Source organism: Podospora pseudopauciseta (genome assembly GCF_035222475.1).
Source record: "Podospora pseudopauciseta strain CBS 411.78 chromosome 5 map unlocalized CBS411.78m_5.2, whole genome shotgun sequence".
Lineage (NCBI taxonomy): Eukaryota > Fungi > Ascomycota > Sordariomycetes > Sordariales > Podosporaceae > Podospora > Podospora pseudopauciseta.
The window spans coordinates 725,045-743,768 of NW_026946666.1; the positions used below are offsets into that span (position 1 = coordinate 725,045).

At 52.2% G+C, this 18,724-nt stretch overlaps 3 protein-coding genes and 1 non-coding gene across 4 annotated transcripts; 3 read left to right on the forward strand and 1 right to left on the reverse strand.

The window, feature by feature from the left end:
* Positions 1-536: 536 nt before the first annotated feature.
* On the forward strand, positions 537-10,438 carry QC763_501070 (NRPS protein; the record flags this gene model as incomplete). Its single annotated transcript, XM_062912709.1, has 3 exons — positions 537-4,817; positions 4,876-6,023; positions 6,076-10,438. The coding sequence occupies exons 1-3, from the start codon at positions 1,863-1,865 to the stop codon at positions 10,436-10,438; spliced, it is 8,466 nt and encodes a 2,821-aa protein (XP_062763951.1). The 5' UTR covers positions 537-1,862.
* A 1,617-nt stretch (positions 10,439-12,055) lies between these two features.
* QC763_501060 (uncharacterized protein) lies at positions 12,056-13,626 on the forward strand (the record flags this gene model as incomplete). Its single annotated transcript, XM_062912708.1, has 5 exons — positions 12,056-12,247; positions 12,326-12,612; positions 12,663-13,095; positions 13,151-13,235; positions 13,296-13,626. 5 exons carry the CDS (start codon positions 12,056-12,058, stop codon positions 13,454-13,456), a joined length of 1,158 nt encoding a protein of 385 aa, XP_062763952.1. The 3' UTR covers positions 13,457-13,626.
* A 361-nt stretch (positions 13,627-13,987) lies between these two features.
* On the forward strand, positions 13,988-14,072 carry QC763_0081200. Its single transcript has one exon. It is a non-coding gene; the product is annotated as a tRNA-Arg (tRNA).
* Positions 14,073-17,133: 3,061 nt separating this feature from the next.
* Positions 17,134-18,562, reverse strand: QC763_501050 (uncharacterized protein; the record flags this gene model as incomplete). The annotated part of the gene is made up of 2 exons (XM_062912707.1): positions 17,134-18,176; positions 18,277-18,562. The coding sequence occupies 2 exons, from the start codon at positions 18,560-18,562 to the stop codon at positions 17,134-17,136; spliced, it is 1,329 nt and encodes a 442-aa protein (XP_062763953.1).
* Positions 18,563-18,724: the final 162 nt, after the last annotated feature.

The window sequence follows — 18,724 nt, forward strand, 5'->3', positions numbered from 1 at the left end:
GGGGTAGTAACGGGTTAAGTAAGTAGAAATCTTGAGCGATAAGCTTGAGCTGTTGAGCTTGCTGATGCGGACAATGGAAAGCTTCAATTGGCAATCCAGGATCTCACCTGAGGCTGCGGCTGCAGAAGACAGGGAGGGATGCTTTGCAGAATGCAAGACTGACGCTGAAAAGCATTGTGCTAGTGTGGAGTCTAATTTGGTGTTGGTGTTGGTTGGGTCTCGCCAGGAGCCTACAGTCCATGAGAAGAACCAACATGATGGACACCGGAAATATTCTTGTGATGAGAAGATTTAAGAACATCAAAAAAAAACTGGTCCGTGCTGTGTGGTTGGAATATGTGGAGTAAGCCGACTCAGGCTTGGTGGGGTTTGATCTTGCGTGCCGCAGAACCCCTCTGTTTTCCTCGATTCTTTGCTGCCTGCACCATGTCACAAGAAATCCATTGCCAGCTTCCTCTTTCAACCTGGTACCGATCTTTTGCCCACAAAGATACGAGCGACAGAGAAACATCAACGAGAAATGCTATTTGTACCACCGTCAGCCTGCATCACGAGTCGGTCCGCGTCCCGATGCTTCAGCCCTAAACGATGCTCTGGGTAGCCAGATGCCATCCGATAAAGAGCTGGTTCTGGCTGGGCTCGTACACTGGCACGGGAAGTTTACCGCATACATAAAACCAAGATTTTGATGGCAATGGGTGTTGGGATGGCACCACCACCATGGAAACACCATCTCGAGGCTCCGAACTGCCGCCAGCCGCGGGCGCTAAATGCACCCCTTCTTGGCAGGTCAGCGTGCGCTAATTGACCAACCTCTCTAGGGCGTTGGATTTTGCCGTTGCGCCAACACTCGAGACATGAAGACCACCATGTTTGAGATGCGTCAATCTTCCCCGCGATGCAACTGATCGCCAAAATCGCTGAGGTCCTACACAAGCCAGATCGGCTTACACAGAATGCACCCCTTCAGCACTCTCAGCAGGCGATTCCGGTGTTTTATTCGAACCAGCTTCCGAAGGTCCGCCGCAGGATGTTGCTGTTTGGGGGCGCTCCGGGGGCGGCTCAGCAAAATTGAGCACCAAGGCCGTCGTGATACCTATCTCTTGTGTGTCGGTCCTCTCCGGACCCGGCCGCGAGACAGTGGTCCTATGATTCTCTTCAGACACCTTCAACATCACCACCCCCGTTATCTCAATGGCAATGTACCCATCTAGCTCCGTGCATGCACTCTCTTGGTGTGCCGGCTTCCAGCCCGGATCTGGCGATCGCCCAAAGGGGGTCATGCAGCCCAGAGGCTGAGCTCAGCATGCCCCCGTCGTGATTGGGCTGCTTGTCCTGATGACGGGGAAGGTCGCAAGGCTCCCTGGCACGCCCACCGTGGTGCTCAGTTTCGTCCCCTGCGGCATCCATCGTCGCTGTGCCAAGGTTGCAACAAGCGGCGCGGTTGTGTGGTGCTCTCCAGACCACAGCCCACACGTACGCAAGCTTTCAGCAGCAAAAATCATTTCACACATGCGACTCTGCGGCCAACGTCGCCGATACATCTCGACCACACTCACGTCTCCCTCTCTCGCCTTGTGCTTGCCTGCCTGCCTGCTTGCTTGCTTGCTTGTTGCTTGCCGGTCTTTTCGCTCCTCCCCCGCCTTCCCGCAGTTCTCTCCGACCCCAGGCTGCCATCCCGATACCCGAAAGAGGTGTTGCTGATGTGCAACCAAACCGCTTCGAGAGCGTCAAGCCAACCTCCTGCTGTGCCCCATGCGGCCCAGCGCCTGACGACCCTCCAACTCTTCTCCTTTGTTTGAGATACCCATTTGCCGCTTTCTCTGTCCGTGTTTATACCGTCCCAGGCGCTGCTTGTCAGCATGGCCTCCCCCCAGAGGTTTGCCCCTCCGCGCATCGATGCCTCGACTTCCTGGTTAATGCTCGAAGACGAACCCCTCGAAGCGCGTTTGCTCAGCGTGGTTGCTCAGGTCTTGGGAATCGGCGCGGCAACACTGCGGATACAGGCCTCCTTCAGAGAGTTAGGAGGTGACGAACAGAGCGCCTCTGCGCTAAGACAGGCTTGCCTGGATGCTGGGATGGATATTGCTGTGGACGACATTCTTCGATGTTCGACCCTCGCCGAGTTACAGACATGCATAACGCCATGCACCACGCCAGCGCGAAACATCGACAATGAACTCGACGATGCCCCATTTTTTGCCCTTCCTGACGTTGACAGCCACAACAATATTATGGCGAAAGATGATGGCGGGGCTCATTCGCGCAAGCCAAGCCAGGCGAGCCAGGCCAGTTCGGTAACAGTAGGGAAGCAGAGAACGGAACTCGAACAAGCGCTTGGGATACAACCAGAGATTGGGAGGATGGCCACGGTAAGGCCAAAAGCTGGGTTGTTGGAGGGCAAGCTGGTGGCTCTTCTCACCCTCGCTTCCATGCAGAAAGAGAAGACAGATTCCTCGCCGATCGACCTCATTCCACAGTCACACGCCCTCTTTGCCGGTACCCAGGTTGCCAACTTACGGCAAGCAGCCGAGTCGACTCTGGAGCCCGACGCCGTGCCAGACTTGTGGATTGTGTTGGACGGAATGCCCATGACAGACTCTGGCGACGTGGACGAGAGACGGTTGCGAACATGGGCCCAGAACATCAATGAGGATGTCCACCACCAGGCTCTCAGCTTGGAGCTTCAAGAAACATTGCAAGCCCCAGAATCGGGCATGGAAAAGACACTGCAGAGGCTGGTCAGCAAAATACTGGATGTCCCACAGAGTCAGATTGGCGTCAATTTCTCCTTCTCGCAATTGGGCGGGGATGAGATGACAGCTATGGAACTCGCTGCTCGATGCAAACATGAGTCCATATATATCCACGCTTCCGAAGCCCTCGGATCAACAACACTGTCCGAGTTGGCAGCCATTGCAGCAACCCGGGGCGGGCTGGCTCACAAATGGGACGAGGAGACATCGGACGTCTTTGATCTATCACCAATGCAGCACTTGTACTTCCAGACCTCGATGGGCGGTGATCTCAAGCGGAGAGTTGGCATTGAAGGGAGCTATCGCTACAACCAGAGCTTTCTCTTGCGGTTCAAGAAACACTTCAGCTTTGTCGATATCTCCGCCGCCGTCGAGGCAATCGTTGCGCACCATCCCATGCTCCGCGCGCGCTTCGGTCGGGGATTGCATGGGTGGGTGCAAAGGGCGCTGCCCGAGGTGCCGGGCTCATATACGATATCTCAAAACACCATCCGATCCGAGAAGGAAGCCGAGGAAATTATCGCCAAGACGCAAATATCCATCAACGTCGAGACAGGACCGGTGTTTGCAGTTGACTGCTTCACATTCCAGGATGAGCAGCAGTGGATTTACTTGGCTGCCCACCACCTTGCGGTCGATGTTCCATCCTGGCGCACCATTATCCATGATTTGGACGAGCTCCTCGTGAACGGTAGTCTGCTGTCACAAAGGTCAATGCCATTCCACAAGTGGGTTGACATGCAGAAAGCTGACGCCAGTGGCCCGGACCCAAGGGAGCTGCTCCCCTTCCCAGTCCAACCCGGCGATTATGCCTATTGGGGCCTCCAAGATGCCGCCAACACATATGGCGATGCTGTCGAGGTCGGCTTCTCGCTTAGCCACGAACTTACCTCGATACTCCAAACGTCATGCAACCAAGTATTCCAGACAGATTCCGTTGACATTTACCTTGCCGCCCTCATGCTGTCTTTCGCCCAGACCTTCCACGACCGATCTGTGCCAGCCATTTGGAACCAAGAGCACGGGAGAGACCCCCTAAACCCTGATGTCGATATCTCCGAGACAGTGGGGTGGGTCAGTTCCCTTTGCCCCATTGGCCAAAAGGTCGAGAGCGGGGACGACTTCATTACGGTTCTTCGCCACCTGAAAGATACAAGAAGAAATATTCCAGGACGAGGGATACAGTACTTTGGGTCGCGCTTCTACCACTACAACAAGGCCGATATCGTCGCTAACGACTGGCCATTTGAGATCATATTTCGTTACGCCGGTTCTATGCAGCATCTGGAAAGGGATGATGGCGTCCTAGAACAACTTCCGATTCCCGGCCGGTCACTGGGCTCAAGCACCTCCGATATTGGAGCCGACGTGGGCCGCATTGCAATGTTTGAGGTTGACGCTGTGGTCGATCAAGGGATGGCGAGGGTAAAATTTCTCTACAGCAAACATTCCACAGACCAGACTCGGATATCACAGTGGATACACAACTACGAGCATCTGTTACTGGAGGCTATTGGGCGACTCAGGTACCACCCGCAGGAACTGACCTTGACCGACGTGCCACATCTAGATGTTACATATGAGGGCTTGCAAACCTTTAACAAGGAACGGCTCTTGACACTTAACCTTCCCAGCGTCCGCGATGTCGAGACCATTTACCCAGTCACCGCTGTCCAGCAGAGCATCCTGATCAGCCAGGCCTTGAGACCCGATACGTGCTATGTTCATGCAATTTACGAGTTTGCGTCCCCTAATGGTGACCCCATCGATATTTCGAGGATATGCACAGCCTGGCAACAAGTCACCATGAGACATGCGGCACTGAGGACCGTGTTTACCGAGAGCGTCAGCGAAACAGGCCTGTGGGACAAGGTGATACTGCGCCGAGCGTCTCCTGAAATGTTGTTCATCGACACAGCACCCGCTGAAGATCCAGTGTACGAGCTCAGCAACCTCCCTAACCTCCGACCTTCAGATAGCAAGCCTCTCCACAGGCTGACAGTCTGCAAGGCGCCCACAAGGACTTTGGTGAAGCTGGATATCAGCACTGCTCTTTGTGATGTGAGTTTGGGCACCCATTCAAATGCCGGCCATGGCCTGATACTGACCCGGTCAACAGTCCATCAGCATTCACCTTCTCCTTCATGACTTGCGACGAGTGTACGCCACCGAGAGGGCCATCATGGAACCAGAGCAGTTTCAATATCCCGATTACCTTTTTTTCCTCAAAAATGTCCGGCAAGAAAGCAGTCTCAAATACTGGCGTGAGAAACTGACTGGGGTCAACCCCTGCATGTTTCCGCGGCTCACTGTTCTTCCTGAAGAGCAGAAGTTTGTTAACGCTGGTCTGGAGCTTGACATCACTTCGTACGAGTTGGCCAACTTCACTCGGACTCACAAGATTTCTGCCGCTGCAGTACTTCGTCTCGCTTGGGGACTGCTCCTACGGTGCTTTACAGGCTCCAATCAAGTTTGCTTTGGCTTCCAAACAGCTGGGCGTGACGAGGCAAATGTTGGAATGAGACATGCAGTGGGGTCCTTTGCGAACACAGTTGCCTGCACCTTCGAACTTTTAACATATGGCCCGGTGATTCACGCCCTTCAAAAGGTTGAGGAGGAGCTCCAGGCGACCCTGCCTCATCAGAATTTCACCATGGCTGAGTTGCAACATGCCATGGGCGCCAAGGGTGGTGAGCGTTTATATAACTCTTGTTTGACTTTCACAGAAGAACCAGCTGGGTTGAACAGCAAGTTTACGACAAGAACGAGCTTCGAGTTGAAACCGATAACACTGCAGCAGACATTCGACACAGATGTCGTCGTAAATACACGATTCACTGGCGGAAAGCTGTTTGTCGATATTGGTCAACGAATCATGTCACCAGAGCAGTCGATCAACGTTGCCAGCACCTTTGGCAAGGCCATCCGGGCTATTTTGGCAACACCCAACAGCTCGATCGGCCTCGTTGACCTCTTCACCGACAGAGACCTCGCCCAAATCCTGGCTTGGGATGCCGAATCTCCCCAGTTAACCGAGACACTCACTGACACGGTTGTGCATGAGTTGATCTCGAGGCAGGCGGAGATGCAGCCCTCATCGCAGGCCATATGTTCCTGGGATGGCTCATACACATATCTGCAACTGGAGGAAGAGGCGACCAAGCTCGCTCATCACTTGGTGGATGCAGGGGTTGGGCCTCATTCCGTGGTTCCTGTGGTGATGGACAAATGCAAGCTTGCTCCTGTCGCTATGCTGGCCGTCCTCAAGTGAGTTTCTTGCATCCTGATCCACTGACTTTCATCTTGCTAACGCTCTTAGGGCCGGTGCTGCATTCGTTCCCGTGGATTCGCTCGAGCTTGGTATCATCCAGCCGATTTTTGAACGGCTCACCAACTCGAGGGTTGCTGTTTCGTCTGAACTTGCGGCCCCTGTTCTCAGCAACCTTTTTGATCAAGTAGTTGTCGTTACCTCTGAGCTCATGGGGGCAATTCCAGATAACTTAGGATCGCTGACCTCGATGGCCGCCCCGACAGACGCTGCCTGTGTCCTTTTCGTTCCTACATCAACCAGCGAGGCCCGGGGGGTCACGTTCAGCCACTCTGCCCTGGCTACCGCTTTGGTTGGCCAAGGCCCTGCTGCTCGAATCACACCACTCAGTCGCGTCATGCAGCTATCGTCCTTCAATGTCGACATTTGTATTACCGAGATTTTCACAACGCTGGTCTATGGCGCTTGTGTTTGCATACCATCGGCTGCTGAGAAGTTACAGGATTTTGGTGCGGCCGTCAACCGCATGCAGGTCAACTGGAGTTACATGACGCCTCTGCTGTCGAGGAAACTGGATCCGACCCTTCTACCTTCTCTCAAAGTTGTTTGTTTCCGGACACGAAGCCTCGACGATGACACGTACAACATTTGGCATGGGAAGGTCAACGTCGTGCTGGCCTATGGGCCACAGGACTGTTGTCCTCTCGGGATTGCCTTCCTCGAAGCCATGGGAACACATCATCTACGCAGCATCGGGCGACCTTTCAGCGGAAACCTCCTCATTGTTAACCCAGAAGACCACAAGAAGCGTGTTCCAGTTGGCGCCGTTGGAGAGCTTGTTGTGGAGGGACCAACACTGGGCTTCTCCTACCCAAACAGGGAATCCACTGTGAGCCCGATGTCGCCCCTCGGAACTACCGGAGGCAAGGCCCGCTACTTCAAGACTGGTCACCGCGCCAGATACACCGAGGGTGGTCTTATGGAGTTTATCTCTAGTCAGAGGGAGGATATTGACCTTGACGGCAAAACGATCAACGTTACGGAGATCGAGCAGTATCTTCGACGTTGCCTGGGTCGCGGCATGGACGTTATCGTGGATATTGTGGCATTCCGAGGACCGAAATCCGACACCATTTTAGCTGCATTTGTGGAGTTTGGTGATCGCATTGAGGTGGATGAAAGCCTTAGCTCGCTGAGCCTTGCCACCCAGGAGCAGTTGGCTACGGTGAAGCAGCTGGTTCAGGCTGGACTGGAGAACCGGCCGCCCCCATGCATGCTGCCCTCGGTCTTCATACCCGTCAAGCATCTCCCGGTCACGCCGTCTCTCAAGGTCAACCGACGACGTCTACAGAAGATGATCACTGGGATGACCAAAGAGGAACTGTTCAGCATTTGCGCCTTCTCTACCGAAGCGAGACTGGCCATGCTGAAGCCACTGCCACCGACAGAAAGTGAGGAGAAAATGAGATTGTTGTGGGCAAGGGTTTTGGGTATGGAAGATTCCAAGATCACGGCTTTGGATACCTTCTTTGGACTTGGAGGCGATGTGATCATGGCTGGGCAACTAGTAGCCGCTTGCCGCCGCGAGGGCATTTCACTTCCGATCGCCAAAGTACTTCAAAATGCCACCTTGGCTGAACTCAGCAGGACTGTTGCGGAGACTGCAAGTCCTCAGAGCCTACCCGTTCCTCAAGCACCCACCTCTCCGCCACCACCGGTTCCCACAGCATCAAATTCCCCTGCGTCACCACCAACCCCCAGCCAAACCCCTGTTCCCAACCCTTCACCAACTGCCCAATCATCGAACGCTATCAAGGAAGTCTTCATTGAGAAGGTTATTGCGCCCAAGATTGGAGTGGACCCAAGCTCGATTGCCGATGCAGCCGAAGCCTCGTCTGTTCAGATCAGGTACATTGAGACGGGTATGCTGCGTGGACGATCCAACATCAATTACTTGACGTTCAACTTCATCGGCGCGGTGGACTCCAAGAAGTTGGAAACAGCATGCAAAACATTGATCAGCATTCATCCAATTCTACGCACTGTATTTGTCCCATATAATCGTCGAGTGTACCAGGCTGTTCTCAAGAATCCCGACATCGAGTTCCGTCGTCATTACTGCCCGACCTGGAGGCTTGCCACCATGTTGGAGAAGATTGTCAAAAAGGATCAGTCCTCTGGCACCAAGTTTGAAACACCAATGACAAAATTCATGTTTTTGGACGGGAGCAAACAGTCGGTTCTAGTTCTGAGGCTCACCAAGGCTCAATATGATGACTTGTCGGTGGCCTTGTTGGTCAAGGACCTCAAGCGACTTTACGATGGATCTCAACCGGCACCCAAAAGGCCAAGTTATTGCGATTTCCTGCGGACTGCCCAGCTCTCCATGGCCCAAGGCCCGGGTGCGGAGGAGTACTGGCGAGCGTTACTAGAGGGTGCTGTGATGACACAGGTTGTTGCCCATTCTCAGCCCTACCAGATGTCTACCCACGTCAAGACAATTCGAAACCCCATGCTGTCTCTGGGACCCCTTGCAAGTCTCGGTATCTCATTCGAGACAGTCCTCAAGGCAGCTTGGGGTATGACGCTTGCCAAGCTCTCGGCAACGTCCGATGTCGTTTTTGGCGAACTGATCGATGGGCGACATGTGCGGCTACCTGGGAACGTATCTGTTGCTGGTGTGATGGGCCCCACCGTCAATACGATCCCCATCCGTATTCAGTTTCCCGACGCCTCATTGACGCCCATGAGTTTGCTTCAATACGTCCAAGCCCAGCACGGTGCCGGCGTACCATTTGAGAACCTCGGGACTCTTTTTCTGATCGAAAAGTGCACACCATGGCCATACTGGACACGTTTCAGTACGGTTGTTCGACATCAGTATGAGGATACCGCCATCCTGCCCAATGAGCCCAAATCATTTCATCTTGGTGCAGCGTCATGCAAATTCACCATCAACGAGTCCAGAGCCCAGGACATTCCAGATCTCTTTGTGAGATCCGTGGTTCGACCCCCTGGCCGAGTTGAAATATCCATTTCGTACTGCTCTGAGCGGATCCCGGAAGCGTTTGCCGACCACGCTCTCCGCATGCTGGCAACCAACATCACCATGCTCACCAATGCCAACCTCACGCAAGAGCTGATCCCACAGGGGTATCAGTACCGCAATATGATGAGGCGAATTCCCCTGACACCGAGCGAGTCAGCTTCTAGCCAGAGCTCGGAAGCCGACAGCTTGAATCTGATCAACTCCCTTAGCCAAGAACAGATCACGCTCATTAGGACGGCGGTTTCCAATACATGGTCGACGATTTTGAATCCTCTTGCGCTCGGAGTGCCGGAGGATCAGGTGCACAATGCCTCATTTTACGATCTCTGGGGCAGTCTGATCCCGGCGTCGCAAATGATGCAGCAGTTGAACCGGGAGCTTCCCAAAGCCAACATCCCAGGCGCCGATGCCAATCTCAAGGTCACGATGGAAGAGATTATTGAGAACGCCACCATGCTCAAGCAGTTTGAAGTCATCGCGTCCAAGGTGAAGCCGCTAGGAAATAAAGATGCAGCAAGGAAGGAGAAGTCAAGGGAGACCACCCGGGTGGGCACCGATAGCCCCAAACTCTCGGGTTTGCAACAGAAGCGAAAGCCAAGCATGAACAACTTGGCCGCCCCAGCGAGCTCGAGCTCCCTTGGATCACGCATCCGCCGTCTGGCGAGCACCGTGGGCCGTACTAACTCGCCGCCCATTGCCAGACCACAGACGGCAACCTCTCCCCCACCGGCTACGCCAACAACCCCAGTTGCCATCGGATTGGCATCTGCCATGGTGGCGGACATGTCACCGCTTGCGCCCAAGCTCGTCGGGAGTCTGTCTCCAAGCATGGCAAGCACACCTACCATGCGCAATGGCGCCAGCAGCGCGGCTGGTGTACCAAATTCTGCGCCCCAGCTGCCAAGCCTGCCGCTATTTGAGTCCATCGCCGAAGAATCAGAAGCTGCCAGCGACAACACGCTCAAGCCAGCCGCATGGAGGAAAGCAAGTCCACTGCTCCCAGGCAGTTCAGCCGACAGCATGACGACGGGAAGTTCAGCCAGCAGCCACCACAGCGGTGAAGGGCTGGGGCTGATGGCTAGGATTGACGAGCACGACACGGAGGAGGACACCATTGTTGCCACAAATAACCAAATCCGCACTGGAGCCAATACACCTATGATCACAGAGGAGATTATTGCTGGTGAAGCCGAGGATGTGACCAGCCCGCTTGCAGCGCCGCCTACTACGACGCCCAAGACGGGGAGCACCAGGTATTTCTCTACGACATCAAGCGGGCAGGCTGAATCAACAGCGGGCGTGAGGGAAGCAAAAGAAAGGAGTAAATTGTGGGGGAAGACGGGGATGTCACCTGTTGTTGGGTAGAGAAAAGTCATGCTGTGTTTCTTTTGTTGGTGCGGGTGAAAGGGATTTGGGATGGCCGGTGCATTGGATGGAATTGGGATACCCTGGGTGACTTGATCATGGACTGTTCTTCTATGTGTTGTTGTTGTTGTTGTTGTTTGAGTCACTGCCTCTATTGTCAATGTTTGTGTTGGTCTATACATTGCATATCTTACACCGATTTGTCTGTTTTATGTAATATATTTTTATTCTCATAGTCCTAATCCTCAGCGAACTGGACAATGTTTTGATATTTCGGGCATTTGGACAAAGCCGCCGTGTATGGAAACCCCAGTTACGACCGAGGGACACATCATGGCAATGTTTTCCAGGCTGGTGATGTGATATTTGTTGCTGTTGGTGTTTTCTGGGGGGCTTTAGCAAGGTCTTATGTAGCACTGCATGACCTTCCGCAATAGGGTTCAAAGAGGAAGGCAGACGGGGGGGATGGACGGAGCGATTCGGTGCGGTCTGTCGGTGTGGGGGTGATGCAGCCAACTGTCCGGATTCTTGCTCTCTCCTTGGTGTTGGGGTGTTATTTTGGGAGAGAAGAGGGGGTGGCGTTTTCTGCTTTGGGGGCTGGTCGGAGTCAGGTAATTAGTATCGGATATGCACTTCAATGATGAAAGACAGGTTTTCCTGGAAGAGGAACCCGAGTTCAGGTTCGGGAGAATGTGTGGGTAAAACTTTTCTCTTTTACATGAAGGATTTCGTTTCGAAGTGGAAATCGGTGGATGAACGCGACGTGGTGGTTTACCTTACCTTGCTGTCGCTGCATAGTGGCGCCATTCCTACTGCAGATAGTTCTCCGGGGGCCACCAATCGGGTTCGGAGCCCTGGGGATGCTGCAGAGGGATGCGACTGTGACTTCTTCAGCGGTTTGTCAGTGCACCACCAGAGAAAGAAATCCGCAGCTCGCCGGGTGTAAAGGATTTCGGGGTTTGGCGGGGACTGGGCTAACTGAGCTGCGTGGATAGAAGACGAGTAGCGATTGTCAAGCCATTGATGTTTTCCTCTCTCGTTTTTTCATCATTGAAGATTCCCGATTCATAAGCATTCCCAATTGAATGGATCGTCAGCCGGGAACGAACAAAGAAGATCATGGGGTAACACGGCACGACACAACACCCTTTCCATTCCCAGCAGCTTGGGCCGCGCTAACCCCCTTCCAGAACCTGCCCTCGCCCATGCGTCTTTTTCCTCTCTCTCTCTGCAGGACAGCAATGAAATAGTTTGCTGTTAAACCCTGGACACCGGGTGGGTGGTGTGGTGCTGTTGGTTCAACCGTCCAAGAAAACCCCGACGGACGGAACCCTCCCGGGCCAATTTTCCCCAGCTGTGGTACTTCTTGTTCCCCGTCCCCCCCGCGTTCTTGACTTTTGTCCCAATTCCTTTTCGCCCCAACTTTTCCCACGAACAGCACATTTGTTGGGTGCTCCACATTGCGCGCCCGCGTGTTCTTTGTTTCTCAACGTCTAGACCACAGGGCCAAGACAAACGGCTTCACTTGTCACGGACTTTTTGCTTTTGAGCTGAGTGAAAGTGGGGGATTGATTGATCGACAGAAACCGTTTTGGCTCCCGCGACCGTTTTTCCACGATGGCCTCCACCGACGACGCTCCACCTGTCACCACCACCGCAACATCGGCGCCATCACTACCAGCTGCTTCCCCATCCCCGGCGCCGGAGGGGAAATTGTCGGGGAAGAGCTCACCCAAATCTGGGGCGGGTTCGCCGAGGAATTTGGATGATGCGCTTGATCCGCTGAATGGGGAGCACTGGACTCAGCACGTATCTCTCCCCCTTATAAACACCCTACTTGTTTCAAAGCGCGCGCGACTAATGAGGTTTTTTGGGGGGGAGGAATAGCCCGTTGAAGACGACAGCGACTCGGTCCTTGACAGCATTCTGAGTTCCACCGCGAGTCTGTCCTCGAGTATATTTGAATATCGCAACATCAACGGCCGGACGTTCCACAGCGACAAGACCAACGCCGAGTACTGGGGCCCGAACGATGACAAGCAGCTGCAGAGCCAGGATATCATTCACCACTGCCTGACGCTTGTGCTGGAGGGGAGGTTGTATCTGGCGCCGATTGACGCGGGGAAGATTAGCAAGGTCTTGGACGTGGGCACTGGAGGGGGCTTGTGGGCCATGTTTGTTTTTCTCTTCCCCCTTTTTCTTTCTCCGATGCTGATGATGGCAGTGACTTTGCGGACCTGCACCCCAACCTGGAGGTGACGGGGACGGACATCTCCCCTGTGCAGCCTTCGTGGGTGCCCCCCAATGTGAGATTCGAGATTGAGGACGCGACGCTGCCGTGGACGTTCAGGGAGAATTCCTTTGACTTTGTGCACATGAGGTATTTGTTCGGCTCGATTCCGGATTGGGATGCGATTTTTGAGCAGGCTTATGCGGCGACGAAGCCGGGGGGGTGGATTGAGAGTTTTGAGGCGGATGCAAATCTGTACTCGGAAGATGGGACGGTGACGGAGGACTCGCCGATGGGGACGTGGACCAAAGTTTTCAAGGAGGCCAAGAAGAAGTTTGGGAGGACGTTCTTCCCTATTGAGGAGGACGTGCAGAGGAGAGGCATTGAGAAGGCTGGGTTTGTTAACATAACTGTGAAGGATATCAAGGTGAGTTCTGTTTAGGAGGTGTAGGGCGGATGTAGGCTGACCTTGATGGCAATAGGTGCCGATGACGGGATTCCCGAAGGACCCGAAGCTGAAGGAAATTGGGCAGTATAGCCATTTGGCTATTGAGCAGGACTTGGAAGGTTCGTTTGCTACCCACCATGCCTGATGAAACGAAGACCAGAAACTAACAAAGATAACAGGCATGGTGCTCTACATTTTTGGAGAAGTCATGGGCTGGTCCGTGCTGGAGATCCACGCTTTCCTGGCTCACTTCCGTAAGCAGATGAGAAACAAGAACTGCCATCCCTTGTTTCCGATCAGGATTGTGTACGCCCAGAAGCCAGAGAAGAAGAAGGACTGAGCAGAGATCAAGAGTTTGCGACGGATGATGGATAAGTGAGAAGAAGTGGTGGTGGTGGTGGATACTATGACATATATCTGACTTTCATTTCTTGTTCATAGCGTAAATTGGAAATAGGTCTGACATGTAAGACCTCTTTGATACTTCAGGAACTATCTTGTCACCCTAAAGGGCTGTGGAACTTTTGTGCAATGCAATGTGTCTCCATGGCAACACAGGTGTGGGATCCACAAAAGGGGCTATTGCTTTCTCCACACTTTGGCAACATCCAACCCAGCCTTGATAAATGAGCAATCCAATCTTAAAACACACGTCTCCAATATGACGATGATAAGCATGAGGGATATGACAGTGGTAGCTGCAGAAATTGAGGGTTGGGTGGATGGCAGCCAAGAACCATTTTAAGTTACCTAATGTGATGTGTTCGGAGGACAGGGGGATTCTTTTTCTGGGCTTCTGTAAACTCCGGTAGAAAGGAGATTTGTAGATTCTAAATTTGTCGCAAAGGGGAAGAAGGTGCTAAAAAATAATCGACCAGCATGGGACTCGAACCCACAACCTCGGCTTTGCAATCCCTTAGTAGGAGAGCCACACGCTACCATTGCGCCAACTGGCCGCTTATCAGTGGGAATCCAATGAGGGCGAGTGTCTATAAAACTGCTGCTCAGTCAGTCGTGTAATCGCATCTCCATTGATCCCACCGGCCCATGGCCTCGATTTATCTTAGATCATCACAATATAGCTCACCGCTCATCATATAAAATACACCAGAACCGCCACATCGTATCAGCCGCCTTGCACCTAATAGGGCCCGGAGAAGATAGGTTTTGTTTGATAGATGAAACTTTCTAGAACTCACAGTCCCATGTTAGAGAAATGCTCGGACAATAGACAGCAAAAGCTAAGACTCTAGATACCAAAAGCTCAGCAGTCCACCACATTGTCACCCACCCCGACATCACTGAAAGGCAAACATAATGCGCCAGTCGATCTTCAAGTCCAAGTTGTCCATGCACGCCGTCGGCAGCACAGGCAAGCAGCGGCGTCATCTTCCAAAGTGGAGCGATGGGCCGCGGACCGGGTCAAACAGTCCCCCGAGTTTCCGGCAACCAGAAGTAAAAGTACAACGAGCAATCCAAGAAGCACATGACTATGGTCCGGCAGATTGGTACTTGTGAGTCCTGCCGAAAGAAGAAGAGCTGTTGTGACATATCGGAAGAGTTATATTATGGTCAGGACGATACCTGCTTTGTTGCCACAAAGGTAAGACCCAAAGCGCAAGGCGATTTATTCACGATGTCAATACCTACAGCTAACCCGGATTTAGGACCAATTATTGGTGCTACGCTTTAGTTCTGGTCGGCCGCACGAATGATTGAGAGATTATGGCTTAGATACGATACAGACAAGCCAGATATTATCCCTAGTATAACCCTAATGAAAGAAAATATCGGTCCCTGCCGCCGTGACTTCCTATGTAGATAAAATCCCTACTACCCCGGCGATGGATACTTAATTTAACGATATTATTATTAGACAGAGATATCCTGGCTCCCTTGGTCAGGGCAATTTTTAAGCGTTTCAAAGCCCTGTCTTTTACCAAAGGAAAGGGAAATTAGTTTGGTATATATCTTGTGTCTTTTTCACTGTTCACATATTATGGAGCAAGTACTTGGACGCATCATCATGGATTTCTCTCGCAGATTCGGTATCAATCTAAGTGCCATCTTTCCAATTTTGACAGATTCCAGGTTGCCGATGTTCATCTGCAGCCCGGGCCAAGATCAAACCACGAGAGCCCCGTCAGTTATGCTCACTTTTAAGCATGCTGGACCATCCTCTTGTACTTTCAATCTGCAGGAGGTGCAGGTCCACTATCAGTGGACCATCTTGAAGAGGGGTTGTTCTATGAACAATAGTTGAGATGAATGGCATGGCCAGTTTGTCTAAGGATACGGGACCTCGTTGGTTTTGTAAGTAGGTATGGAACTTGCATACGCAAGAAATTTAGGGATCCATAATCCTGTTTTGTGTAGAGGGTTACCTACACTTTGACAATCAACTGGTTTACGGGACAAGATACAAGAAGTCACAAGTAATCAAAAGAACGGAACAATATAATGTTAGCAACAGTAGTATTAGTATAATTTGACAAAAAACAATGATTGACTCACCGATCCATATTTTTTATATACTTGTTTCAGTGAAAACACAACCCCACGATCTACAACAATTGTACTTACCTATGTGCGACAGGCAAGCTCAGTTTTCCTCGCCCAGCAAATCATCCCAAAGATCAGAAAGAAAGCCCGAGGGGTCTGAAGCCTCGGAAGGTCTAATCTCCACCTGATTCTCTCTCTCCTGATCATCAGTATTAGCAATTGGAAGAAGAGGATTTTGTGAAGTAATAGCATTTCTTCTCAAGTTCCGAGGGTGCCCATGGGTGACACATTGGTTGCAGAGAGCCCTCTGCTGGGATATTCTCATGTAAGAAGCGCCAGCAGCGATCGTCCCTGGACATTGCCGGGGATCAGTGATGTTGTCATCGCCAGTGAAAGTGGGGCAATGCTCCCAGGATTGTCTGATGGGCTCCCACCGATTGCAGCGTTGAATGTCGCCGATACGGCGGAGGTAGAAGCCAGTCGGCTCCGGGGAGGTAGGGAGGGTAGGCCGGGAGGTTGTAGAGCGGATGTAGTTGCTATGCGAGCAAATGGCTCCGTCTCGAAGGGGGCAGCGGCAGTAGAAGTTGATGATGGTGTAGGTGCACATTTTGACTGGCCTTTTGAGTTAGTTTTGGATGGGGGTATTTCCCAAGGATAGTACTTAACTTCTTTTGGAGCGTTGATTTGATGTGTATGTAATGAGTGATCAGTAATAAGGGATAAGAGATGAGAGATGAGAAGCTGGGTTTGATTTTCGAAGCATGTTGTCGCTGTTAAATAGACCTGATTTAGACTACAGTCTTCGTTGGATAAATCTCTGTGTTATAAATCATCTTACTGAAGACTAATTTAAAGCAATTGTTCCAACTTTGGTCGGTTGTTGTCGACTCGAACCATGATATATGAAAATCTAATTAACAAAGACAATGCCTTTGTCACAGCCCACTTGTTCCGTCGGCTTCTCACTTCGGAGAGCTCCCTTCACCATGAACGAGCGATGGCGGGGTTCCGGAGCACTCCACAACAGACAACCCCTGAAGACACCCCTAACTGAATGTAAACAGAGATCAACTCAACCGGCCCGCCCTTAGAGTGTGGACTTGCTGCTCAAAGAAGCACCGCTCCATATACTTGGATCCGTTGCTAGAACCATGATGTCATTGCTCACACATCATTTCAGCACGGCATTTTGTGATGGCTGGTGTCAGACAATGTATCACCACATCCCTCGCGCCATTTCCTTCCAGTTCACCGACCAAGGAGGTCGATATTGTTGAATCGGAACACTTCCCTCCGCAGTTAAAGCACAAGCGTAAAGGACCAAGTGCGTTTCAGATCACCCTGGTCGACAACAAGCCTTCTCAGTGATTGAAGCCAGTCAGTAGTCAGTGTCCTGATTCGAGATTGGCTATGGTGATGGAATGGAAGAGGGAGAATGGGAAATGTACTTACCTCAGTCACTCGCTGGACACATTAATAGCATAGTTAGCTCACGCCTACTCCAAACGATCATTCTTAATTTTCCTCATCAACCGGCAAATGTGTCCTCTCATCCTCCACAACCTCATACTCATCCCTCCCAAAAGTCTCATTCAACCTCACTCTCCCCACCACCTTCCCACTCTCCAGCCTAACCCACGTATCCATCTCCCGCAATCTTAACCCCTCAATCGAAACCCACACCTGCCTCGATCCCCTAATCCAACTCCCATACCCCCCATAACCCGTATGCTGCCCAAAACACAAATAAACCCTCCTGCTCCCCTTTTCATAATCCGAACACCACGTATCCCCATGATCATGCCCCACAAACAACCCCAACAACCCCTCCTCCATCACCGCCTCCATAAAACCCCCATCCTGCCCCCCATACTCGCAACCCTCCCTCCCATCTTCACACCACCCCTCCCCTTGTCGGTTAACCGGCTGATCCCCATTAATTCCAGGCTGCTTCTTCCCGTCTATCCCCCTTTTCTGAGCCTCCCAAAAAGCCCCAATAGGGATATGCACAAACCCCAACCCCGGCAAACTCCTCCCCCCATTCTCTCTCTTCAGCCTCCCGCTCATCTCCCTAAACCACCTCACCACTTCCTTGCTAACCCAATTTTCCCTCCCCTTCCTCCTATTCCCACCTCCCTCCTCCTGGGAAACAAAACCACCTCTGCTATCAAAAAACCACAACACCATCTCCACCCTCGCATCCAGCCCTTGCACCTCCAAATAATAATTCGTCACCCCCACCCCCTCCTCTCTGCCCCTTACCATCCTCGCCGTTCTACTGCCTTTGTACCTCTTCTCCCGCTCAAACATCGCCGTGGGCGACAGCCTGCAGTCCGAGTCGTGATTCCCGTACGTACTCCCCCACGTAATATCTCTACTTGCCAACGTCTCGGCGATTTTGTCGATATACTGGGTGCCGTTGTCGAGATAAACATTCTCCCCCGTGATGATATCACCATTCAGCACCACAAAATCCGTCTCTGGTTCTCTGTCCAAAACAGAGTTTATCACGCCGAGGGAGGCGAGGTCTTGTTTGGGACCCCAGGGTTCCCAGGCGTCTTTTCAACGATTTACATTGTTAGATTGGTACAAGGTAACCTCACAGAGCGGGTGATTCTAGTGTTGATGCAGCTGAGCTAAGTTGAGGGGGTGACTTACTCTCGCCAAAATGCAAATCTGAAAAGATGCTCAGTTGGAAGCTGCCGTCTTTTTTGAACTTAAGCGGCGGCAGGAGGGGACTGAGTTGCGGTCGATGGCGATGATTGATGAAGCCGCCAAGCTGTTCGCAAAATGGGCTTGTTACACGAAGGAGCTGTGAATAAGGACCGAGTAGACAAAACGTCAACACGATCAACAAAACTCGGCAATACAATGCCCGTCTGACCCTCGTAAACCTCGTGCTACCACCACCAGCAGCTTCCGTCCTTTCAGCGTCTCGCGGCATAATGCTACAGTTGTGTTGTTGAAAGCAGAGAGAGTGACGTTGAGGCGGATTACCCCACCATCAAAGCCCCTCCCTGAACACAACACAACTACCAACCTTCGGACCTTCTCTCAAAAATATCACAACTCCAACATGTACATCCAAGTCCACTCTCTAGTAAAA